General features: G+C 42.2%; 1 protein-coding gene and 1 pseudogene across 1 annotated transcript in view; both read right to left on the bottom strand.

Moving 5' to 3' along the window:
* NHSL2 (NHS like 2) overlaps positions 1-19,398 on the bottom strand; it is a 292,396-nt gene extending 272,998 nt beyond the window's left edge. Inside the window, exon 1 of the mRNA XM_066357410.1 lies at positions 19,080-19,398. Within this exon, the coding sequence (XP_066213507.1) occupies positions 19,080-19,359 (280 nt within the window). The 5' untranslated portion in view covers positions 19,360-19,398. The remainder of the gene's footprint in view (positions 1-19,079) is intronic.
* On the bottom strand, positions 8,744-9,112 carry LOC136385972 (ragulator complex protein LAMTOR3 pseudogene; annotated as a pseudogene).
* Positions 19,399-27,086: the final 7,688 nt, after the last annotated feature.

The following is a 27,086-nucleotide window of genomic DNA, read 5'->3' on the forward strand; positions in this document are numbered from 1 at the left end:
AGTTGCTATGCTCAGAGATGGTGCATTTGTCTAAAAGTTCCAGCAAAAGGGGTAGGTTTTCCTCACTGATCCATCCAGAGGAGGTCCCCTTTTTGCCATCCCTCTATCTGAAAGGGACACCTATTTGCCATATATGCTACTAGCTCCCATTGGAATCTAACAGGATTTAACATGTGTTTACTGGACTAAAGAGGGTCCTCACATTCTTTGTTTCTTTTCCCTCCCTCCTTCCCTCTTCCCCGTGGGCATCAGATAGTTTTGAAAGTATAAGCACAAGTCTGAGCAAGTTAACATTTGCTTCCTAAATTTACCATTTTCATTAACTTAGAATTATAATTTAAAAAAATATATTTCACAGTGGTGAGTAAAGTTTTGCAAATCATTATTCCAAGAGCTAATACAGGCTAGAAATTAGAATGCAGTGAGACTTAGTTATCCAGAATCCTCAAGATTTAAGTCGCTCTTAGCACAGTGTTTTGGGAGCTATATTCTTTCCTAAATTTTAGTACTGAATATTTTCTTTAAATTTCACCATTTTGAGTGGAATATTTCCTGAAAACACACTTCTCAGCCTTTGTAAACAGAGTCCTCTGAAGTGACGCTATTCTTCTTGATGCCTATTTGGCACTCCTGGCATCAGTTACTGCTCTCGAGGAGAAGTACAGGGGTTGCCTTTAATATCTCTCCCCCCTGATCACAGTAGGAATGGAAGAATACTAAAAGTGTTCCCCATGCTTCTCCTTTCTACCTTGTCTCCCTTGTCCCAGCATTTCTCAGGGGCTACTAATAGAGTCACTTAAGTGTATGTCTCAGGACCCCAAAATACCCACAGGAGAAGTTCGGCAGTGAAAGTCAGGGTGGCCACTGACCCGAGATGCCTTTGAACCAACTCTTATCCTGCCTCTGGACAGCTGCTGGCCTAGACTCACATTCTAAAACTCTATTTCTATTGGGATGATGAAGGGAAAAAAACTAAAAGATAATTTTTCTTCTAAGTTGCATTTGCTGAATAAGATATGGGTTGTATAAATGCTAAACACATCTATATAGCTGTTCTCACTATTATTAACACAATATCTACCTGTCCAACATGGTGTGCTACATCAGAGCATGCAGGAAACCATGGAGTCTGAGCTAGACTTTGATTCAGACGCAACCATTCCAACTTCTCTTTGTGGTTTCTGGCATAGCCTAAATTTGGAACAATAAATATGCCCAACTGGAAGTTTCTTTCCTCTTCCCTGCAATCCAACAACCCTGTGCATGGCGTAATCTTTATATTCTCTTGCAAAGAGAAAAAAGTTTAGGTTGATCTGATGTGGGGATCCAATCCAGTAACATTGTGTGTGACCCTGAGTGGCTATGACATAAGAAAAAATATATTGATTTTAAATTTTTTCTTTTTCAATTTAAATTGACATTCAATATTATTTTGTATTAGTTTCAGGTGTACAGCATAGTGGTTAAACAATCATATACTTTATAAAGTGTCCCCATGATATTTCCAGTCCCCATCTGGTACCATACATAGTTATTACTATATTATTGACAGTGTTCCCTAAGCTGCACTTTACATCCCTGTGACTATTTTGTAACTACCAATTTGTAGTTCTTAATACCTTTACCTTCTTCATTCACTCCCCCCACCTCCCCTTCTCCTCTGGGAACCAGCAGTCTGTCCTCTATGTCTATGAGTCTTTCAGTTTTGTTTGTTCATTTATTTTGGTTTTTAAAATCTACATATAAGTGAAATCATATTGTATTTGTCTTTCTCTGACTGACTTATTTCACTTAGCATGATACCTCTAGGCCCATTCAGGCTGTAGCAAACAGTAAGATTTCATTGTGTTTTTATGGTCAAACAGTATTGCCACATTTTAATCCATTCATCTGTCTATTGATGGGCACTTGGGTGGCTTCCATATCTTAGCTATTGTAAATAACACTGCAATGAACACGGGGGTGCATATATTCTTTTGAATTCGTGTTTTGGATTTCTTTGACTATATACCTAGGAGCAGAATCACTGAGTCATAAGGCAGTTCCATTTTTAACTTTTTGAGGACCCTCTATACTGTTTCTCACAGTGGCTTTTCCAATCTGCATTATCACTAATAGTGCACAAGCTACCTTTACTCCATATCCTCCTCAACACTTGTTGTTTATGGATTTATTGATAATAACCATTCAGACAGGTATGAGGTGGTATCTCATTGTAGTTTTACTTCACATTTCTGTGACAATTAGTGACTTTGGGTATCTTTTCATAAATTTATTGGCCATCTATATGTCCTCTTTGGAGAACTGTTTACTCAGGTTCTCTGCTCACTTTTAAATTAGATCGTTTCTTTTGATGTTAGGTTGTATGAGTTCTTTATGAATTTTGGATATTAACCCCTTATCAGATGTATCATTAGAAAATATCTTCTTTCATTCAGTAAGTTGTCTTTTTGTTTTGTTGATTTATGGTTTCCTTAGCTGTGAAAAAATCTTTTGTTTGATGTAGTACCATTTGTTATTTTTTTCTTTTGCTTCCCTTTCCTGAGACAATATATCAGAAACCAATATTGCTAAGAAAAATGTCAGACTTTTTATTGTCTATGTCTTCGTCTTAGGAGTTCTATGGTTTCGAGTCTTACATTTAAGTATTTAATCCATTTGGGTTTATTCTTGTATATTGAGTAAGAAGGTGATCTAGTTTCATTTTTTTAAAATTTGGAAACCCTTCAGGAATTTCGCCCATTTTTTGATTGGATTGTTTGTCTTCCTGTTATTGAGTTTTGCAAGTTCTTTATAAATTTTGGTTATTAACCCCTTATCAGACGTATTGTCGAATATATTCTCTCATTGGGTAGTTTGTCTTTTTATTCTGTTCTTATTGTCTTTAGCTGTGCAGAAGCTTTTTAATTTGATAGAGTCTCATTTCTTTATCCTGACTTTTATTTCACTTGCCCATGGAGATAAATTGGCAAACATATTGCTGCGAGAGATGTCGGAGAGCATACTGCCTATGTTTTCCTCTAAGATACTTATGGTTTCACGGCTTACATTTAAGTCTTTTATCCATTTTGAGTTTATTTTTGTGAATGGTGTAAGTTGGTGGTCTAGTTTCATTTTTTTGCAGGTAGTTGTCCATTTTTCCCAACACCATTTATTAAAGAAGCTGTCTTTACTCCATTGTATGCTCTTACCTCCTTTGTCAAATATCAGTTGTCCATAGAGCTGTGGGTTTATTTCTGGGTTCTCTGTTCTGTTCCATTGATCTATGTGCCTGTTCTTATGCCAGTACCAGGCTGTTTTGAGTACAATGGCCTTGTAGTAAATCTTGATATCCGGAAGTGTGATACTTCCCACTTTATTCTTCCTTTTCAAGATTGCTGAGGCTGCTATTCGTGTTCTCTTTTGGTTCCACATAAAGTTTTGTAATATGTGTTCTATATCTCTGAAGTAAGTCATTGGTATTTTAATCGGTATTGCATTGAATTTATAAATTGCTTTGGATAGTATAGACATTTTAATGATGTTTATTCTTCCTAACCATGAGCACAGTATATGCTTCCACTATTTGTATCTTCCCTGATCTCTTTTATCAATGTTTTATGATTTTCCGAGTACAAGTATTTAATCTCCCTGGTTAAATTTATTCCTAGGTACTTTATTTATTTATTTTTTGTGTGTGTTGCAATATGAAAGGGGGTTGCTTCCTTAATTTCTCTTTCTGACAGTTCATTGTTAGTGTATAAAAATGCCTCTGATTTTTGAGTATTAATTTTATGTCCTACCACTTTGCTGAATTCATTTATCAAATCTAGTAGTTTTTTGACTGAGACTTTAGGGTTTTGTATGTACACTATCATATCATCTGCAAATAATGACAGTTTGACTTCCTCCTTTCCAATTTGGATACCTTTGATTCCTTTTTCTTCTCTGATTGCTGTGGCTAGGACTTCCAAGACAATGTTGAATAAGAGTGGTGAAAGGGGGCACCCTTGCCTTGTTCCTGATCTTAAGGGGATGGCTTTTAATTTTTGCCCATTGAGTATGATGTTGGCTGTGGTTTGTCATAAATGGCCTTTATCATGTTGAGGTATGTTCCCTGTATTCCCACTTTGCTGACAGTTTTGATCATGAATGGGTGCTGGATTTTAACAAATGCTTTTTCTGCATCTATTGAAATTATCATGTGGTTTTTCTCCTTCCTTTTGTTTATGTGATGAATCACATTGATTGATTTGCGAATATTGTAACAGCCTTGCCTCCCAAGAATAAATCCCACTTGATCATGGTGTATGATTTTTTTCATATATTGCTGGATCTGGTTTGCTAATATTTTGTTGAGGATTTTAGCATCTAAATTTATCAGGGATATTGGCCTATAATTTTCTTTCTTTGTGTTGTCTTTGCCTGGTTTTGGAATCAGAATTATACTCACCTCATAAAAGGAGCTTGGAAGTCTTCCTTCTTCTTGAATTTTTTGAAATAGCTTGAGAAGGATAGGAGTTAGTTCTTCTCTGAATATTTGGTAGATATCACTTGTGAAGCCATCAGGCCCAGGTTTTTTCTTTTGGGGGAGTTTTTTGATAACTGTTTCAACCTCATTTGTTGTAATCAGTCTGTTTAGGTTTTCTGATTCTTCCAGATTAATTTTTAGAAGATTATATGTTTCAAGTAATTTGTCCATTTCATCTAAGTTGTCTAGTTTTTTGGTGTACCTTTCTTCATAGTATTTTCTTACAATGTTTTGTATTTCTGTTGTGTCAGTTGTTATTTCTCCACTCTCATTTCTAATTTTATTTATTTGAGTCCTCTCTCCTTTTTTCTTGGTGAGTCTGATTAAAGATACATCGATCTTTTTTACCTTTTCAGAGAACCAGTTCCTGGTTTCATTGATCCTTTGTATTGTTTCTTTATTTCTATGTCATTTATTTCTGCTTTGATCTTTATTATTTCCTTCCTTCTACTAGCTCTGGGCTTTACTTGCTGTTCTTTTCCTAGTTCTTTTAGATGCAGGGTCAAGTTGTTTATTTGAGCTTTTTCTAGCTTCTTGAGGTATGCCTGTAATGCTATGAACTTTCCTCTCAGGACTGCTTTTGCTGTGTCCCATAAATTTTGAGTTGATGTATACTAGTTATCATTTGTTTCTAGGAATTTTTTAATTTCTTATTTAATGTCATTGATAACCCACTCATTATTTAATAACATGCTATTTAGTTTCCATGTGTTTGAGTATTTTTTAGTTTTTCTGTTGTGATTGACTTCTAGTTTCATGTCATTGTGATCAGAGAAAATACTTGATATGATTTCTGTCTTCTTAAATTTGTTGAGACTGCTTTTGTGCCCTAATATGTGGTCTATCCTAGAGAATGTACCATGAGCACTTGAAAAGAATGTATATTATGCTACTTTAGGGTGAAAGGTTCTGAAGATATCGATTAAATCGAGTTGATCTAGTATGTCCTTTAAGTCTGCTGTTTCTTTGTTAATTTTCTTTCTTGAGGATCTATCTAGTGATGTTATTGGGGTATTGAAATCCGCTACTATTATAGTTTTGCTGTTGATCTCGCCCTTTAAATCCATCAAAATCTGCTTTATATATTTAGGTGCTCCTATATTAGGTGTGTAGATATTTATAACGGTTATATCTTCCTGTTGGATTGCTCCCTTTATCATTATATAGTGACCTTCTTTATCTCTTAATATAGTCTTTGTTTTAAAGTCCATTTTGTCTGATATAAGTATTGCTACCCTAGCTTTTTTTTCATTTCCATTTGCGTGAAATATTTTTTTCCATCTTTTTATCTTCAGTCTATGTGCATCTTTTGTTCTAAGGTGTGTCTCTTGTAGACAGCATATGTATGGGTCCTGTTTTCTTATTCACGCAGCTACGCTGTGTCTTTTGATCGAATCATTTAAACCATTTACATTTAAGGTTATTATTGATATGTAATTGTTTATTGCCATTTTATTTTTTAAAACTGTATTCTTTTTTTGCTATATTCTTTTTCTCCTTTGATCTGTTTACAACAGGCCCCTCAGTATTTCTTGCAGCCTTGGTTTTTTTATAGTGAATTCCTTGAGTTTTCTTTTGTCTGGAAAGCTTTTTATTTCTCCTTCAATTTAAACGATAGTCTTGCTGGATAATGTAGTCTTGGTTGTAGGCTCTTGTTTTGCATTACTTTGAATATTTCTTGCCATTCCTTTCTGGCCTCAAGTGTTTCTGTTAAGAAGTCGGAATTCATCTTTATGGGGGCTTCTTTGTAGGTGATAGTCTTTTTTTCTCTAGTAGCTTTTAATATTTTTTCTTTATCACTTAGCTTTGGTATTTTAATTATGATGTGTCTTGGTGCAGGTTTCTTTGGGTTTCTCTTTAATGGAGTTCTCTGTGCTTCTTGAACTTGTGAGATATTTTCCTGCCTTAATTGAGGGAAGTTTTCAGCTATGATATATTTGAACAAAGTCTCTATCCCTTGTTCTTTCTCTTCTTCTTCAGGAACCCTTATGATACGGATGTTATTTCTCTTCATGTTGTCACAGAGCTCTTTTAGTTTCCTCAGACTTTTTGAGTCTCTTTTCTTTTTTCTGCTTTGCTTCTGTGCCTTTATTTATCTTGTCCTCTAACTCTCTGATTTGATTCTCAGCTTCATCCATCCTGCTTTTAATTCCTTCCATTGTGTTCTTCATTTCTGATATTGTATTTGTCATTTCTGACTGATTCTTTTTTATTATTTCAATGTCATTTCTTATATTTGCTATCTCTTTATCTAGGTGTTCATAATGACTATCTATTGTTGTTCTAATATCTTTGAGCATCCTAACAATTATTATTTTAAACTCTGCATCTGGTAATTTGGTTATATCTGACTCATTCAGGTCCTTTTCTGGGAATTTCTCTTGATTCATTTTTGTTGCATTTCTCTGCTTTCTTATTTTGTCTGTGTAAAAGAAGGTTTTAGCCACTGGAGTCCACTGGGTGTGTCCTCTGTGTTCCCTAGGTGTGGCCTGTCTGCAGGCCCATCACCTCCTCTACTGTTGCTGCCTAGGGAGTTTAGGTATGGGCGATGCCAGTGCCTTCCCACTGGGGCTGTTGCTGTGGTATCTGCCTCTCCTTCATGGGAGTGGCTGTGATCACGTGCTCAGGTATATAAGCCTCGGTGTATTTGGCCTTTGCCCCGCCCCCGTGGTTGTCATTATGCTCGGCCCTGAGGGCAGGGTTGAGCACCTTTGCTCAGGTGCAGGTTTCCGCCTGATTCCTGGCTTTCGCCCTGCCCTTGTAGGAGGAGCCCACTTGTGGGATGGCTGCAAGCCTTAGCTCCACAGGCTGAATGGGACTGCCTGCCCACATTCAGTAGCGGGACTCCGCCTGTTCTAGGCTTTTGGCTCCACCACTGCGGGAGAAGCCGGCTCCCAAGTCAGGCCACAAGCCTTGGTTCCATGGGTGGGGCAGGGCTGTGCTGCTATGCCCTTGCTCAAGGGCAGTCTCCGCCCCTTCCGGGGCTCCTGTCCTTCCCCCCACAGGCTGGATTGCAGGCTGCCCGCAGCAGGGCTTGACCGCTTTTGCACGTCCCTTCCTCCCCAGCCAGGCAAGACTGAGCTCACACCTGGGCCTCAGTTGTGGCCAGCCGGCTTCCACCCTTGCCAACAGAACCGCACTTCTGCATCCCGCCATCTGCCCTCGGGTGAGCCCTCAGCCATGTGGGTGGCAATGCTGCAGCTCAGACCCTAAGACTCACTACTGTAGTCCCAGAAGCTCCCTCCTTCTAAGCTACTCTGCTCTGAGTGCTGTGGGAGAGCTTGTTTGGCTGGTGTCCTCCTTCCCTTTGCTGGTATTGCTGTTTCCAGGGAAAATATTCACTTCAGATTTGGGAAGTGACTCAGCCCAGGGGCTAGGGTGGCTGTCTCTCTAAATGTTTCTCCCTATGCCTCCTAGATTACATTCTCTTCCTACTACTCCGGTCCTTTCCTCTCTCCCCATCCCCCAGAGCCCCGGGTGAGTGGTTGTGAGAGAGGTTTTTTGCACGGTTCCTTTAAGAAGAATCCTAGGTCTGAGAAATCTGTCTTTTTCTCACAAACAGTATCCTGACTTGTTTCCAGCTAAATACTGTCCATATGCCTCTTCTAGGCTCTGGGGCTGCAGGCTGGGGCTTTGTTCCTGGGGTTCTGGACCCTCCCCTCTGTGCTAAACTCACTTCCCGCCATGTGAGTCTCTCCCAGCTGCCATTCGCTTCGGGGAGCTGGGCAGCCCTCACTGCATTTCCACTTTTCCTACCAGTCTCAGTGTGCCTTCTTCAGTGTTCCTTGTTGAAGAGTTCTCTTAGTTTAGTCCAAAATTGGTTTTTCCAGATGATGGTTCTTAAAATTAGTTTGTAATCCACTTTGGTTCTGGGAGGTGGAAGTTGGTACATCTGCCTACTCCATCGCCATCTTGCCTCCGATTCTCATGTAGATTTGATGACTGGACTAACTCTATGGGAGTTGTGATAGACTGAACTATTTCTGTAGTATTCCCAGAACTCAGTAAATAAAAAAAGACTATACAGAAAAAGATAATAGTCAATATGTCCGTAAGTTATATCTATACAACTCTTTCTTTAGAGTAAGGTGGAAAGGGAGGTCCTTTTGTGAATACATGGATAGATGCATTATTGTGCAATAAGGATTGCTGGAATAAATAACAACAACAAAAGACTGCTGGATTGATATCGTATCTGTTACAATGATGATAAGGTAGACATGAAAACCACTATCAGATACAAGAAACTTCCATAACTTGACTCAATTCTTTAAATAATGGAGCAAATCCCTTTCCTAAGCTAATAATTGGCAAAGCTGTGGCTGGCTATTAAACTCATCACCAAAGGTAAGCAATTGAATTGAACTGCCTGGTAAATATTTTGTAACAGATGATACTTTTATCTTTTGAAAGTCCAAGTTTGTTCCCTGGGTCTGCTACAAGAGCAAAAGTAGATAAGAAACCCAGTCTCAAAGCTTGCTCTGGAGCATTATCATTGGCCGCTTTAATAACAAACATTCCATCTCTGTCTGACATAAAACAGCATGGAGCCTTTTAACACTTGGTAATTTTTTATACGAATCACTTTAGGTCATTCGCCATAATGAACCCCTTTCTGCCACTGGTTCAATTATCTATGCCAAGCTTTCAGGGTTGCCTAGTTCTCTGGGAAGCAAGATTCAGGGTTACCTGATGCAACTTCAGGGACTGCTTCAAAGACAGGGTCCTCTAAAAGCTGTCATCACGTGATTCGTGACCTCCTCTGTGCTCCAGGAAGCATTCCCTACTCCTCAGACGCCTGGTAAAATGGCCTTGTTACTTACTGTAATCTAAGCCGACATTATAATTCATGCTCATTATCCACAACTACATTATAAATTTTCAAGGATTATGTGGTCAAATAAATTTTGGAAACTCTGGACTGCTCTCCTCCAGCTTTAACTGTCTGCACCTTAACAGTGGTTCTCAACCTTGGCTGCACATTAGAATCACCTGGGAATCTTTTTAAAATCCTGATTTCTGGGCCTCATCCCCCAGAAATTCTGGTTTTGTTGGTGTGGGGTGGAGCCACAGCTTTAGTAATTTTTTAAGCTCTCTGAGTGGTTCAGATTTGTAGACAGGGTCTATGTTTTTGTCTTTAATGAAAAAATGCAATTGGACAAGCAGTGTTAAGGATTCTACCCTAGGAGATGACTGAATTGCCTGGTGGTTTGGGCATGTTTTAGACACTACCAAGGTGTTCCCATGACCTTGAGGCTACCTGATTGTGAGATCAGGGCTAACTCACTCCATATCCCTGCTAGTGAGGGTTAGGCCCATGGGGCCTTCTGGCAAACTGGCAAATGTGTCACTGAAACCACTTTGGGCCCCATAAGTTTCAAGATGAAGGTGTTTCTTCATCCCAAAACCAAGCTGGTTCTGTAAAACTGGTGAGCTAAGCCAGGAGCCAAGCAGACAACCCAGGGGAAGAGGTGAACAGAGAGCTAGCAGGACACTTGGACAAGAGCTCTGCCTAAAGGCAGGGAAGGTTGCCTAGCTGTGCAGCCTGCATCCATCCAGTGCTGCTTCATTAAAATTGCTTCTTGGCATCCCAGGCTGGCGGGTGCTGTGGTCAGCCAGCATCACATATTCTCTAAGACAATAAACATTCCATAGCTGCCAGGACTCTCGGTGGTGCCTCAGCCTCAGTTCCAAAGAATGTTTCTCCCTTGGTTGGTGAGGCAGTGAACAGATGTCAGTGGGGGAGAATGAAGGGAGGGAGTCAAAGGAAAGGAAAATCCTCGGGTTGGAAGAGATGAGCTGACAGCCTCAAAAGCTAGATGCTGTTCCTCCGTGGGCACACAGGCATTCTTTACATGTCCTGGAAAATGGAAGAGTGGCTGCAATTCCGAGATGTCTAAGAAACGTTCTTATTATAACCTCACCTTGACAGTACCCCCATCTAGAGATTTCAAAAGTCTTTGTAGAATTTCATTTTCTTACTCTTTAGTGATCATGTGGATGATCATGGCATATGCACCAGGCATTTCACATATATCATTTTGGACCTTTACAACAACCCTCTGGACTGGATATAATTAACATAACCCCTTTTTATAGAGGAGGGACTGCAGCTCAGAGACATGAGGCAAGCGAGATTTCAACCACAGATACTGCTTATAACTCCCAAGATCTTCTTTCTTAACATATCATTGATTGTTTTTTTTCTATTTATCAAAAGTAATACATGTTCATTTAGGAAATTTTGAAAAATACAGAAAGGTATGAGAAAAAAATAAAAGGCCCGCTCCCATAATCCCACAAAGTAACCACTGTTGTCCTAGTTGTCATTGTTATCAATTGTTACCATTGTTATCACCCTGAGAGAACCATTATTAACATTTTAGCATAGACCCCTCCAATTTTTTTAAATTTGTGTGTGCTTTATTTGGATAATATTGTATTACATGCAATTTTATACTCTGTTTTTTCACTTAGCATTATTTTGTGCATTTGCTTCAAGCATTAATTTTGATAGACCTGTCAAAATTTATATAACCACATCCTTATTATTGAGTGTTTAAGCTATTTTAATTTGTTTCAGTTAATATAAATAACCAAAAAATGCAGTGAGCACCCTCAAGCATTTCCCCCACAATATCTGATTATTTTTTTAGCATAAGGTCTGAAAGTAAAATTACTGGATCAGTGAGGACAAGAGTATATCATAGCACCAATGGAGCTGCTGACAACTGGGACACACAGCCTCCTGCAAGAGCAGAGAGAGTCAAGGCCTGATGATGGAGATCTCACTCCCTTCAGGGCTTAATAATAGGAAAAGATAATATGAGTTTGGCTATTTTTCAGATCTTTGGAATTAGACTATAAATGGCCAGGAAGTTCTCAGAAGCAAGTGATTTCAGTTAAAATAAAAAGAGCTTAATCATTTTTTAAACTCATCTTTTCTTTGAGTTCATTTCCCAAAGGAAAAAAATAGTTTTCTGATTTTTCCCTAGATAAATTACAGACCATTCTTAAGAATCTATGCTATGTAGAAAGAAGAAAATAAAATAAAAGAGGAAATCAAATGACCACAATCACAAAAAAACAAGGGCATGAATAACATATTTAGCTTTGGAATACAGCTAGATACACATAGACAAGGATATACAGAAAGATAGACTCTTGTTTTCTCTTTTATTTCTCACTGTGACTTGGAGTCCTTTCTGGATTGGACTTCTTGGGGAGGCATGGACCTGGTTCTGAAAGGCTGGGAGGGGCCAAAGTCACCCAGTTTTCATCTGACCAAGGATAATGAAAACTTGAAAGTGGATCAAGAATATCTGCAGTTACTATATTCCTCACAAAGTAATAAAAAATATCCCTAATTTTTTAGAGCAGTATATTATGCTTTCATTTTAACTCTTCAGTATCCACTTCTTTGGCCAGCAAACAGGATATAAAGGCCTCCACCATCCCATGTCCACCCTAAGGGCTCATTCTGACTCAGGAGGCACCTTGCACCCTCTTCTCATGAACCACTTGAGTTAGTTTCTCCTCTACACTAGCCAGGCCTTGTACAGGCTACTTTCTGAGCCAGGAATTCCCTCCAACTCCTTCTTCAACTGGCTGGCTCCAGATCATCCTTCAGGACTCAGACATCACATCCTCCTGGAAGCTTTTCCAAGCCTCCAGGCTGAATCAGGTGCGTCTCCTTTGCCTTCCCTTGACCCCCAGGCTTGCATCCATAGTACTATGATTTCATGTTTTCCCTACTGGACTGTGTAGCTGCATTCTAACTTTGCTAGATATCCACAGAAACCAGCACAAGACCAGGCCCAGAATCAGGTACTCAATAAATGTGTGATGGCTAGAAAGAACAGAGGGATTTATTTACTAAGTTTCTTTTAAGTATCAAGCACTATTTTAGGAGCTGGAGATACAGCAGTAAAAAGAGATTAAAAATCTCTGCCCTCAAAAGGCTTACATTCCATTGAGGAGCTTATATTTTAGAAAGAGAGAAAAAAGAGGAAAAGGAAGAGACAGAATGTTGCCCACGGCTCCAATCTCCCAAGTCAAAGGACTGATGTCTAGTGGTATTGCACAAGGTCAAATCCACTGCCTCACATACAAAGCACCTTGCTATAAGCCTGCTTGTGCAAACACTTAGTCAACACACCTTCTGTTTGTGGCATTGTTTTTTTTGTTTTCTTTTCTTTTTTTGTGGGAGGAGGTGTTTGTTTTGTTGCTGGAATTTTCAGGTTTTTATTTCACTATTATTTTTCAATTAATTGAATTTATTGGGATGACATTGGTTCACAAAACCATAAAAGTTTCAAGTAAACACCATGTGCACACTGCATCGTGCTCCCTCCACCCCAAATAGTCTCTTTCTATCCCCACTCCCCCCTTTTCCCACCTCCAATTACACCCTCTCTTTTCCTTTGGCTATCATCACATCATTGTCTGTGTCTATATGCTATGTGTTAAAATTTTCAGTGGGGGTTTATCTAACTGAAATCATGGAATTCTGTGGAGCAGGAAAGAAATGATAACTTGAACCAGGAAAGTTAAGTAAGTGGTTCCCAAATGTAATTAGAAGACTCCAGAGAACCATGGAGTTATCACAAGAAGTCCATGAGTCTGCAGGTCCATTAATCACTGTCCATTTACTGAGTAGGCACTGCCCTGACTATGTGTGAAAATAAGGTCATCAATTTCAAATATACAAATTCATGTAATTGCATTGCTAAATTCACAGTAGCATTCTGTCATTTTTGTTTGTTTGTTTTTAACATAGGGGATTCTAAAAGTCCAAATTCTGCCCTGGTTGAATGTCCAAGTAGCTCAGTTGGTTAGAGCATCATCTCCACATGTCAAGGTTGCAAGTTCAATCCTCCATCAAGACACATAAAAGAACTAACCAATGAATGTATAAATAAGTGGAACAAAAAAATCTCTCTCTCTCTCCCCCCCCTTACTTCTCTCTCTCTCTCTTAAACAAAAAAGAAAAAGAAAGAAAGAAAAATTCAGCCCTGGCTGGTTGGCTCACTGTTAGAGCATCAGCCTGGAATGTGGATGTCCAGGGTTCAATTTCCAGTTAGGGCACACAGGAGAAGCAGCCATCTGCTTCTCCACCTTCCACCTCCCCTTCTCTCTCTCTCTCTTCCCTTCTTTCATCCATGGCTCCATTCATTCAAGTACATTGGCCCTAAGCACTGAGGATGGTTTCATGAAGCCTCCACCTCAGGAACTAAATATAGCTCATTTAGAAGCATGGCCCCAGATGGACAGATCATGGGCCCCAGATGAGGGTTTCCAGATGGATCCTGGTTGGGGTGTATGTGGAAGCGTATCTCTCTATCTCCCCTCCTCTCACTTGGAAAAGAAAAATTCCATCTTCAAATCCCAAACCAGACTGAATGGAAAACCCTCTGGGGTTGGAACTGGGGTCCTGGTTCTAGTTATCAGTTCTCCCCAAACCTGTGGAATGGATCCCTTTGAAGGGAAACAGTGGGTCTGATTTACCTTTAGCCTCTAGCACCCAGCACAAGGGTGAGAGGGTGGAAGGTAACAGGGTCCAGACAAAGTTTTACCCTCTCTTCAAGGCTAGAAAGTAATGATCCGAGAATACGGTGATTTGAGGCCCTCAGAAAGGATATATAGAGCAACAAAGCTTGTAAGCCTGTTAAGCTACTTAAGTTTTGAAGAATAATAAATCCATACTTTGAAATGTGTATGCTAAATACATTTTTGGTAATAATTTCACTTTCTCATTCCCTTTGGTTTTTATTAAAAGTGACTTTGAAAATGCCAACCAGGCTCTGCTATAATAACAGAAAATGGTCAGGATGTGGTTGTGGACAAGGAGTGTCCACAATTGAATTAAAAACTAGCAGATATAAAGATGACAAAAGGATTATGAGTGAAATACCCCAGTGGAAACCTTCAGAGAACACAATCAGGGTCACTGGCCTAGCCACCCCTTCCCACCTGAAGATTGTTTTTACAAAACTATTTCCCACTCAAAACTTAAAGAAGACTGTGTTTTGTCCTAAGAAAGGAGTTTGTTGCCTCACATCTATTCTTTACATAATGCAAGGTTGACCTTCTTTTGTCCTTTTCACCTCCAGCTCACTCCCCAACTACCAACTGTAGAAGTCAGAGGTCTTGTATTTTAGAGCATGCCACAGTTCCCGAAAGAAGCAGGAGTCATTCCTCATCTTGGATAAGTTCCAGCTAGAAAAAAATGCTAGGACATTGACTCTCAATGAACAAATAACTCATTTTGAGCTTAACATCACTGCAGAAGACAGAGCACCACCATGACTATTAGAAGGCTTAGCTTCGAAATCAAGGCCTCTTGCCACTGACCTGCCATGTGACCTGGCCAATGTCACATTCCTTAATAGACATTAAGTACACACTTAGGCCACCAACAGCAAGAGTATAAAAGAGAGAGAGACAAAGTGAAAGAACCTAATAATTAAAAATCAATAACATTTTATTTGAAGGTTTTGTATTTCTTTCATTTGCAATTATGTATAGAGAAGTGCTATAATCTCTTTTAGGACTTGGAGCTACCAAAGATCTTGATCTAGCTGGGTGCCCTTAGAGAAGCTCCTTCCCTTCTCTGGGACTCAGTAGTCAAGAGTTTTTGGTGCCACATAATATAAACCGACTCCACCAAAGCCGGAGAGGTACCGGAACAGATAACTTAAATTCATCACTCTCTTTGTCACACCTAATCAACTTCGCAAAGGTTAACCCAAAGAGCAATAACTTGAATCTTCTATTACTCTACTATTCTGGCATCCTGACTCTTATTGCTTTAGCCATTCATGTGTCTAAACAAGGAGGTTAAATTTCTTCTCTCTAAAGTGCAGGATATTCTAGTGGACATTTTGGTGTCCAAATTTCCTGGAAAGATGTTTTCAACACATGGAAATGCCATGAAGCAGACCAGGAATTTCATGGTATTTAAAAGAAAATAGACCTGTTCCCCTGCCTCATTCTGTCAAGCCACTGTCCCAAGGGTCTCTGGAGTAAGACACAGACAAAGTGATCTCTGACATAGTGCGTGTTCCAAGTCCTCAAAATTCCTCCTACTCCATCTGACTCAAGCAGGCCATGTCTCGTCTTCAGGCGCAGTGATGGTCAGATTTAATGTCTATGACACTTCATCTAATATGGTAAACTGGCTGTAATCTAGAGGTGCAGCTTTTATTTTTTCACTTCCATATAGATTTACAATAGTCTCTCCTCTCGTTGGAATTATGATTTAAACATAAATAAACCAGCTGTCTTTTATGATTGGGATCCAGATTTGCCACAAAGTTGGAAAATCAAGAGACAGGAATTTGACATAAAAATGAAGAGGGAGTTCCCACCATTGACCCAAATGGCTGTATTCAAGCCAAAAGAACTGCAAGAGGTACAGAGCATCTTTCCCACAGCAAGTTCATGGGCTAGTGTAGCATGATAGCTCCCCAGTGTTATTACACATACCTAGAGTAATCTAGTGCTTCAGTGACTTCCTTGCTCACACCAGAGATATTATTCCCCTAGGATAATTGTCTGATTGCTTTTGCTATTATTATCTAAGTACCTACAAACATTAAATAGATCTCCAAGGGAGGAATTGGGAAGCTTGGATTGACTCAGCATATGACAACAAGCAGGGAGCTAGTTCCCACTGGTTTTGACCATGCCATTCTTGAGATGAAGAGTACAGAGTACAGGACATGAATGTAATAAAACGGGCCACATGCAAAGCTAGATATGAGGGAAAACTCAAATTATAAGAAGGGGCATGCCAAGAGTTTGGCTGAGCCACAGATCCACACCAGAGGAGCCCAGTGCACTTCTGTAACATGCCCTCTCCTCCTCCCACTCCCCACTCCATTCCAGTTATAAGAGCTTCTAGAGCAGTCTCAAAGGGGTTCAAGTTACCAAAGAACAGCCTTCAGTGGAGGAGACGGTGTTTCTAGGCAACAAGCCCAGCCCAAGTCCTACCCTTGTAACCTTGAAGATGGTGGGGGTGTGACCCCTGATTGTGTAGAGGAGCACTTTGGACTCCTTTGGCATCAGCTTTCTCTTCCTGTGTCTCTCTCCTCCTCTTTCCCCTGTCCTCCCCTTCTACCTCCCAGGGCTCTGGGCCAGCCTGCAGTCTGCTCGCCAGAAGCCTGAAGGGTATAGGCCAGCCTGACTTGTCATTACTCAGTCTATGGATGGCAACCAAGCTGTCCCTGCAGGGAGGCTACAAGCTGCTGGCCTGTCAGGTGTCATTCACTCAGGCTATGTTTCTTTCCAACCTTCTTTGCTCCTTCTCAGGCCTTTCCTGCCTCCATTGTCGAATAATTAGTTATAGAAAAAATTGGGGGGAAATCCAACCAGATAGAGAATATATAGGGTAAAAAGCTAACTTGGAGTGCTGATCACCAGAAAATTGTCATTAAAGGAGTAGGAGTGTTAGAAGGAAAAGATACAGGGAAGAAAAAAGAGCAAGACCTACAATAGTAAAAAAATAAATAAAAATAAAATTTAAAAATATATTTATTTGGGGTCAAATATAACATACAACCTGCTGAACACCTTGTTCTACAACTCTCTTTTTATTTGGAATTTATGCTCAGATTATTGCTAAGAAGACATAATTTAAGCGCTACACATTCAAAGCTCCTCAAGGGGAGTCTAGGGTAGAATATTAAACTAGAAAATGGAAAAGCAGGCCTTCTTGCTAAATTAAGGTAGCTGTGGTCCATTTATGCAGTTCAAATTCTCAGAGGCCAGAGACAAGTATATTCTCAGACGCAAGTGTCTATATCAAGGATGAGAGATGACCACTCTCCCAGCTCTTGCAAACTTCAAAGAAACCAAACCAATGCAATTTATCCTAAGAACTATTCTTTTTCTTTAAAAGATATCCACTGCATAAAGCTAATTCCTTCTAACCTAACATATCAGTGGAAAGAGTTAGGCCTCAAGGTGACTTGGTGAAGCCAGGTCTTTCCTCGTGTGGAAAGGGGTCTCCAATTAGTAGGCAGAAAGGTACAAGCTGGAAGCATAGAATCTCCTCCTTGTCTTTAACCTAAGCTGCTACTTAGGTTAGCCACTCAGTAGGTGGCTCTCCACAAGCTGTGTGGGGATTTTGAAAACTACTTCCCAAGTTGACTTATCATATTTCTCTTAGGCTAATCCTGGTAGTCAGTGGGACCCCAGGGGAAAAAAAAAGTCAACAATGACCTTCTTACCCTCTTACGTTAACTGAGAACTAACCAGACTTAGGGCCCCAGCTTTTCTGGTCCCCTACCATGCAGAGGCTTCTGGTCCCATGCCTACATTCCATCTGGCAGTCATCTGTAACTTCCACCTTCTTTTTCCCACAGGACCTGGCTCATTTTTCCCACCAGTGGCCTCTATTGTCTACCTCAGAAGTCAGATAGCTTTTTGAAGAGGATTGCCACGGCCTCTGACTCCTGTTTTACTGAAAGGGCCAGGAGCACGGTGGGGTCTTCAATGGACAGGGTCTGACTTAGGAAATTCTTTCCCAAGACAGTTGGAGGCTTGCACTCAAGAGTAGCCGATAGTCATCTTCTGTCCCCATCCAAAAATTTCTGACCACACTGCCCTTCTCCCGTAACTTTCTGGTGGTGTCAATTGGTCTTGACACTTGGCGTGCCTAGCTGTGGTCAGTATTTCCAGCACATTCAGTCCCCTTGCTTTCAGTAAAAGGCCATAATTTAAGGAATCACTGCATTTCCATGGACAGAGGATTCCTTATGCAAAGTGTTAGGGTCCAAAGCAGTAGAGCTCAAGAACTCACACTGCCCTCCTACCCTCTCACAGGTCCTGCGTACTCAGCCAGGGCACCACTCTGTTTCTCAGGCATGGCTGATTACTAAAACAATCCTGAAACTGATGACAGTTGGTTTAAAAGGTTGTCTCAAGCAAACCTGTAGGTAGGGGTAAGGGACCAGAGAAGCCATGGGGCCAGTCTTTTTCCTCCAACCCTTCTCTGGCCACTCTTGGCACAGCAGCCCAAACTCGCATGGAGAGGCAGGCGAGTAGATGCCCAAGACACTTCTCTGAGTGCGACCCGTGATCACTCTTAAGTGCGAAGTTGTACAGGTTTAAAACCGGTAGGCACTGGCGCCAGGCTCCTGCGGTCGCGTAGGTGGCCCAGGGGTAGGGCGCGCTTTCCGGACCAGAGCAAACACGCCAGCAGCGCGGCCATTTGGTTCCCGACGCCGCAAAGATGAGGACGTCTTGGGCCTGGGGGCGGCGCTGAAGCTGTCTGGGACCTAGTGGTTCCTACCCCCTCCTACCTCCCCCAGTTCTCCTAGAAGCAGCCGCCAACCCCAGGGCCGGGAGCCCAAAGGGCAAAGTTTCGCTCACGACGGCACAGCGGGTCCATGCGCAGGAAGTTCCAGCGGGCGACCAGCAGTGGGGAGTCTGAGAAATGGAATCTCCTCACTCCCTTAGGGAAAGGAGAAGAGGGAAGGGGAAGAGCGGGGTGGAGGGGGGATGCTCACTGATGCCCCCAGAGGCAGGGTAGTCGCGGGGCCGCGAGCTGCCCGAGCGCGGTTACCTAGTTCGTCCTGGTCGTCCTCCGGACCAAGCAGGCGGCAGGGAAGGCGGCGGCGGAGGCGCACCGCGCGCCGGGCCAGGTTGTCGGTGCGGCGCCCCAGGGCCAGCAGGTGCCCCTCAAGGTCCTCGAGCAGGGCCAGCGAGTGACCGCAGAGGTCCGCGAGCTGCCGGAGCAGGCTGAGCGCGGCCAGGTGGCTCACGTCGCGGAGCTCAGTCAGCGACTGCGGCGGGTTGCGCGGGCACAGGCGCTGGGGCACCACCGTGCGCCTGTAGAAAGGCATCCCGGACGCGGCGAACCAGGCTTGCGGCTAGTCGGGCCCGCCACAAGTGGCGTCCCTGGCCCTTACGCCCCTGAGCGGCGGCCCCAGTTCAGGGTGTAGCTGGCCCCTGGGCGCGGGCCTGCGAGCTAGCAGGCGCCGAAGACGCCGGGCGGGTGGAGGCTGGGCTGGGGGTGGGGGACGGGCTGATGGGTTCCCAGCCTGGAGCGCCGGCTCCCCCCGGGGGCTGCACAGTCGCTGGAGCCACCAGTCCCTCTGACTCTGGTTCGTTGGGCTCCTCCTCCTCCCCGCCTTTCTCCACCTCCTCCTCCCTCACTCTGCTACTTCGGTATCCCCCCACCCACCTTTTTTCTTTTTCGGTCAGAGATTCGCAGATTAACGCTTGATCCGGGAGAGGAGGGAAAGGGAAGTAGAAGTAAAAAAAAGAGCGAGCTGGAGCGTGAAAGAAGGAATGTCGGTGTGAGTAGGGTGAGTGCGTGTGTGTGTGTGTGTGTGTGTGTGTGTGTGTTTTCAGTGTAGTATGTGTGCCCGCGTCCTCCTGCAGGGCTTGAGTTTTGAGTTCTGGGACTGATAAAGTTGTTTTCTGCTTGCTTTTATTACTTAAACGTTTTCTTCGTAAAAAATAAACATTCAAGCGCACTCTGCGCTCACACCGGTGAGTAACCAGCGGAGACTGGCCGAATAGTCTGACTTCATTCATCTGGCTATCCTTCCCCAAATGTGTGCTCGGTGACACGCACGGGCTTTGATGAGGCAAAGTGCAGCAACTTCCCTGCTTGGAAACGAGGAGCTTGGGGATGAGGTGAAAGAACCAAATCTCTTACTGCACCCCTCAGGAGGACAGTGTCTTTTGGAGTCCCCAAGTGCCTGGACTACTGTAGAGGCTTTAGAATGAATGAATGAAGACAAATTCGTTCTCAGAAATATACTTATTTTGGCTGGAGAGACGTCACCCAAGTTTTAGGCAAAAAGAATGCCCAGAGCCTGGCTGCGAGGTTCTTTTGGGATGCCTGCAGAGGAGGCGGTGCAAGAACCAGAGCGTGGTCGTAGTTTCAGTGCTGGCGACCCTCTGGTCCCGTCCTGATTTCTGCCCATTATAAAAGGTAGAAGAAAGGAGGACATTAGCGTCTTTAGAAAATCAGACTTCCTGGTTATGTGTATGTCCCTGTGCTCTTGAGAAGTTTCCACTCACAACACCTATTTTCAGCACTGAGCTCCTATAACCCATTTCTTTGACTTTGGTGTGGTTGCATTTCTTCTTCCTGGTAATTCTCTCATCTTTCCTCCTAAAAACTGTCCCCATCTTTGTAATTCCTTATAATCTATTAGTATAACATCTTGAACAGGATATATGTGTCTGCACTAACGAGCCTGAGTGTGGCCTGTTTTCATTCATTCTTTTTATATATATATATTTTTTTCTGAAGTTGGAAACAGGGAGGCAGTCAGACAGACTCCCACATCACCCAACCAGGATCCACCCAGCATGCCCACCAGGGGGCGATGCTCTGCCCATCTAGGGCATTGCTCTGTTGCAACCAGGGCCATTCTAGTGCCTGAGGCAGAGGCCATGGAGCCATACTCAGCGCCTAGGCCAACTTTGCTCCAATGGAGCCTTGGCTTCGGGAGGAGAAGAGAGAGAGACAGAGAGGAAGGAGAGGGGGAGGGGTGGAGAAGCAGATGGGCACTTCTCCTGTGTGCCCTGGCTGGGAATCGAACCCAGGACTCCTGCATGCCAGGCCAATGCTCTACCACTGAGCCAACCGGCCAGGGCTTCATTCATTCTTTTAGAGAATTATCCCTTAAACAGCTCAAGAAGGTTCAACAACTGGTTCACCCTTTTCAGTAAATAGATGTTCCTTATTCATTAAATTGGAACATGGATAGTGGAAAAGTTGGGTTATTTCTAAAATAAAAAGCAAATGGGCAAAAGGCAACTCTTTTGTGAACTGTAAGATTTAGTTGCAGAATGAGGACCTGAAGTTCTCTATTTGACAAACTCAAACCTGAGCCAAGAGAGTAACTATCAGGAATTAGGGATTTAGCTGGGCTCTCCAGGGATACTTTTCCTCGACCTATGGGGTCTTTACACTGATCTCTGTTCCGGGAAAAAGGAAATGAAGTATGAGCAGATTGAAGGAGACTGTGTGGGCAGTGCTTTCCTGCCAGAGGGCAGCAGGTCTGGGTTGGGCTTGTTGTGTGAGCTGCCCTCACTACTCTAATTCCTGAAGCTGAAGAATCTTTCAGGACTCTATAATAACAAGCTTAGCTCCAAGCAAATCAGCCTTGGTCCCACACCCTTCCCCCAAGCTCAGTCTGCTCACTCTAGCCTTGTCAATGCCCTGGCCCTGGCTTTCATCAAGGAAACATCAAGGATTTGCAAAGAAGCCATCTCAGAACAGATCCCCTCCTCCCTTCCCAAGACCAGATCAAGACTGTATGGTACATGCAGTACCTTAGTAGAAGTCAAGACAATATAAATGTTTGCTTATCTCCTTATGTCCAGTCTCTTCCCAACAAGAAAGGTGAGACTTCAAGTGGGAACTAGGCCGGGATGTAGAGAGCCTCTAAGGATGGAGCACAAGGGGCTGGTTTTGGTCTGTGGTGGGAGAGTTGGGGTTCTAGAAGTGTCACAATCCAGCCAAGCTGTCCAGGGCAGGCAAGCAGCGAAGATAAAAGATCCTGTCTGTTGCTCCCACATCACCCTTTAGCACAAACTCAGCACAATTATCTTTGTTTAATAAAAACAACTTTTTTGTTTGTAATAATATTGTCTTCTCTCAATAGATCATTAACTCCATGAGGTCAGGAACCATGCCTGTCTTGCTCACTTCTGTATGCTCAGTGTCAAGCGCAGCAACTGGCACACAACAGGTACTCAGAAATGTATGTAGATGAATGAATAAATGAAACTGGCTTAAAGGTAGAGACAGATGTGAAGAACCATACTAAAGGATTTAAGTTGGCCCAAGGGGCAGTAGAGAGTCACTGCATTCTGAAGCAGAACACTGCCAGAGGCAGGGCAGGAGAGCCCTTGTCCTTTACTACTTTTCATGTGAAGGCAGGAGGAACAGATAAATGTGGAGGGCAAGGCTGCTATGCACCCACATCCCAGTGCCAAGTAGCTAGAAAGTGCTCTGTAAATTAAGCATTTGCTTTGATTTGCCTATAAACTTTGACACTACACATCCAGAAAGAGAAAAAGGAAGGTGCAAGAGGAGAAAGAAGAGGCTCCTAATAAAGCCACACCTGAAAATTCAGGGTGCTTCCTACCTATCCACCAACTTCAAGACTCCAAGCTTAAAGCAGTTCATCTGTCACTGTGCTGGGGGTTGTGATATGAGCCTAAGCTGGGCTCATTTATGGAATAGGATATGAGTCTAGCCAAGAAGCAGAGACAAAAAGAGTGGCCAGAGAAGTAGGAAGAAGATGAAAGAATTGACCACTCATGACCAACAAGGCTCCTGCTTTCCTTCCTCTCTCCAGTCTTGCCCATCTAACTGCTACTAAGAACCAAGAATTTCAATAAAAAATGAATTTGAAAAAATAAATAAGTAAAATAAGATATGCCATTTCTCTTTTTCCAAGCTGGTAGTTTCCATAGTTGCAAAATGAAAATTGATGAGCAAACCTCATGCAACCTACCCAGCTTCTTAGTACAGCCCTCAGTCTTATTTTAAAAAGCTACCCCCATGGAAAGAGGTGCCTCCTCCACTCCCACCCCATCCTGTCATGGCTCTTCCTGCCCCTTATTCATCCAGGGGCTGTGTATTATTGTGAGCAAATAAACAAAGAGACGCTAACATCATCAACAGAAAAAAGCTGTGCCCATGTTGCTATCTCTGAAATATACTCAAATATAAGAATCTTGGTAGCTAAGCAGTGATGCCAATTTTCTCCTTGATGTTGTTCTGTAATCAACTGTTTTATCTAAGTTGTAGGAATATACATTCCACTCCACACCCTCTTTTCAAGAGACCCAATGAAGATGCTTTCCACCTTGGCCAGGGAGCTTGTTGGTTAGAGTGTAGTCCCAATCCACAAGGTTACTGGTTTAATCCCCGGTCAGGACACATGCAAGAATCAACCAATGAATGCATAAATAAGTGGAACAACAAATCTCTCTTCCCTTCACTTCTCTCTCTTTCCCCTTCTTTCCCTTCCCCTCTCTCTTTCTCCCTCCCTCTTTTCCTCTTTCACTCTAAAAAGAAATAAAGATTAAAAATACAGATGCTTTCCTTGTAAATGAAAACAATAAATATTGCCAGTAGGGGGATAAAAAGGCTGCTCCTCAATCCCTACTCTAACAACTCTAACATTATCTTGTTCCCTTGTTCGAAGTGTCCATAACAAGAGAAATTATTAAGAATTGTCAAATACTAGCTTGACTCTTTTTAAAAAATATTATTTACCCTTTTTGGCATTAAGGCTTGGCTCTGCAATTAAGAACAATAATAAACACTATCTTCTCAGACAGGCTTAAAGAAAGTAAGCCATTTAGAACAGAGCCCACAATTCAGTCAACAATGGAGCCAAAACCCATGCTAATCAATGACTAGTCTGAAATACACATAGGAGCAGGTAGTGGAGCAGTGCTACAAAATTTGAGAGGATAATGCACATTTCTGCCATTGAGGCTACTGAAGCTTCCAGCGGGGAGAGGAGTGTGCCCCAGATCTGGGACTCCAGGAGTGTACTGGAAACTTACACAGCCATCCATCACATCTTAAAGCAATAGGTGTGTGAGCCCAAGTCAACTCAAGAGCCTAAAATGAATTTCTTTCAGCCCAGACTCAATGTTTCACACATGAGGCAGGGCAAACCTTTCAAGAATTCCATGATGAAATAAACCTTTATTTCAAAAATAAACTTTGATGTTGTTTGAACTTTGACCTTGACTCTGAGCCCAGGCAGAAACTGTAAGAAAAGAGTTGTGGTATTTTGAAAGAAGCTATAGGAGCTTTCAGCGGAATGTGAACAGATTCTTTTTCAGTCCCTCATCTTCATGTCGCATGTGGATCTCTACTCAGCACTGGTTCCCCACCTCCCAACCTCATCATCATGTTTTCCCTCCCTACCTTGTTAGGATGAGACTATAATTAGAAACATTCAAGTGTTGCTGCATTCAATGGATAATTTTATTTTAACATTTACTCAGGAGAAATCATATTGGACTATCCTACTCTTGACCTAACAACCACCACCCTTCCCCTCCAAATTCCAATGTTTTCCCAAAATCCTAAAGCAGTAAGCAAAATTTCTAAATCTCCCCAGGATAAGCTATGCCTACTGCATGGTGACATGCCTTCTATTGTGGCGGTCCAGCCATGACAAGTCCATTACAGGGTCTTTGAACAGGTAAAAGTATGTATTTGAAATAAATGATAGAGAGGGACTTAAAGATATATATATATATATATATATATATATATATATATATATATATATACACACACACATACATATATATATACATACATACATATATATATATATACACACACATATATACACACACACACACATACATACAGATAGGTTCAGGAGGACACCAGGCAAACAGTCTCTACTGTTCCTTAGCCATAACGTCTGTGCTCCCAGAAGCACATCCACTTTTATTCATACAAAAAAATGTGGTCCATCAGCAATTCAATTAAGTTTCCAAGGCAACTCAAAGACAACCCCCCACCACACCATCCAAATCTACTTTACACTAATAAGAAAACGTTCCCAGCTTCCTCTGGAGAACATGGGTGAGACACATGAGAATCAGGTGTAGCTCTTTGTTAGCTAGGCAAATGAGGTGGGGTTTGGACCCAGCACCTGTGTCCAGATTGCAAAAATACCCTGTTTATTTATTTGGTCCCCAACATATCCCCCTTTTTATTTTTATATTTTTTAAAACTTCAGTTCATGTGCTGTGATTCATACTCATCTGAATTCCCATGTTCTGATTTGGAAGCAGATTGTAAAAATATAAACAACAAAATTGAAATAGTCAATGCTAAGAGATACTATAACAAGTGTCCTAATACCATTAATTGATTAGATTATCAAGCAAAGTCTTAACTAATACAACAGGATCTATAATAAAATTCTTACAGTCTTAAATATCCTTAATATGTTAATGTAATTTCACCAAGTCCATGTTGACACCATCATTGCTTCATATTATTTGTAAATGTAACCCAACCCCACTTCAGTCTGAGAACTGTCCCAAGGAGCAGGAGTCACACACATTCAGGAAAAGTCCACAAGGCACTGGAGCTGTGGTAACATTTCCACACTTTGTAGCTAGAATCCAAGTTCCAATGACTACTGCTTCTAGCTGAATAAAGACTGAGATAGACTGGTAAAGCCATCTGCAGCACATATGGAGATGGAGCTTCCATTTTCTTTAAACTGGAGAGATGAACCCAGGGTGCCTTTCCCTGGAGCTCTGCAGCCGTGGTGTGGTGAAGAGAACCTTGGGATAAACTGTGCTGGGTGGCAGAGGTAAATTCATCTAAATTAAGAGCAGGTTCCAGCCTAAAATAGGCATGGGGCATTAAGGCAAGAGGAATAAAGGAAAAACTATATTAAACAAAGCAGCAGAAAATAAAGACTATCCACACCCACAGAGATCTTTGAGGGACGAATAAAAATCCAAATATTCAGGCAAAGCATAGTAAGTGGCCCTCGTGTCCACAAGAAAAGAGATCAGTTTACCTGCTACTTGGAAGAAATACCTTAGGTTCGTCCACAGTGATGTGAGATGGGGGCAACTGCCCTGGGCACCTTTAGCCTTCAGTGGCAAGTCCCAGCAGGCTGGGCAAGGTTAGATCACAGGTGGCTGGAGGAGGGCTGGAAGAGATTGAACCATCCCTTAGAGGAGTGAGGGAGCAGCTTACCTTCCAGTGTCCCTTATTTCCACAGCAAAGGTATGTCCCTGGTAGGTGCAGAGAAGCCTGGCAGGCTTTAGTTCGACGACCTTCCTTTCCACTCTTGAAGCAGAGCCTTGATGAGTCCTATGAGGCCCCTTTGGGGGATTGGAGCCTTTAAGGGTGTATGCCAAGAGCTGGTATTTTTTCCTGATCTCTTTGGGGCTTTGTCTGCCTCTTCTTTTCCTCTTGGTCATTACAGACCTTAAAAGCCATGCTCAGAAGATCTCGCTGAGGGTTTTGAGGGTCCATATCCGTCTATATAAACTTTTTTGTATATCTGGAACTATTTAGAAAAAGACAAAACAGCGTTAATAGCTGGATAAAATAAAAGAGGGTCGAAGTTTGCAAAAGAAAGAGGTTTGGTGTCTTCTGTACATCAGCATTCAAATAATTTATTTTTTTATTTTTCTGAAGATGGAAACTGGGAGGCAGTCAGACAGACTCCCACATGCGCCCGACTGGGATCCACCTGGCATGCCCACCAGGGGGCGATGCTCTGCCATTCTAGCACCTGAGGCAGAGGCCATGGAGCCATCCTCAGTGCCCGGGCCAACTTTGCTCCAAAGGAGCCTTGGCTGAGGGAGGGGAAGACAGAGACAGAGAGGAAGGAGAGGGGGAGGGGTGGAGAAGCAGATGGGTGCTTCTCCTGTGTGCCCTGGCCAGGAATCAAACCCGGGACTCCTGCACGCCAAGCCAATGCTCTACCACTGAGTCAACCGGCCAGGGCTCAAATGAAATTTTTTAAAGTAAAAAGATTTGCAGGAGTTTCAGGATATGACCAAAATATCGTAAATGCATTTTCAAGTA

The sequence above is a fragment of the Saccopteryx leptura genome, chromosome X (assembly GCF_036850995.1).
Source record: "Saccopteryx leptura isolate mSacLep1 chromosome X, mSacLep1_pri_phased_curated, whole genome shotgun sequence".
NCBI lineage: Eukaryota > Metazoa > Chordata > Mammalia > Chiroptera > Emballonuridae > Saccopteryx > Saccopteryx leptura.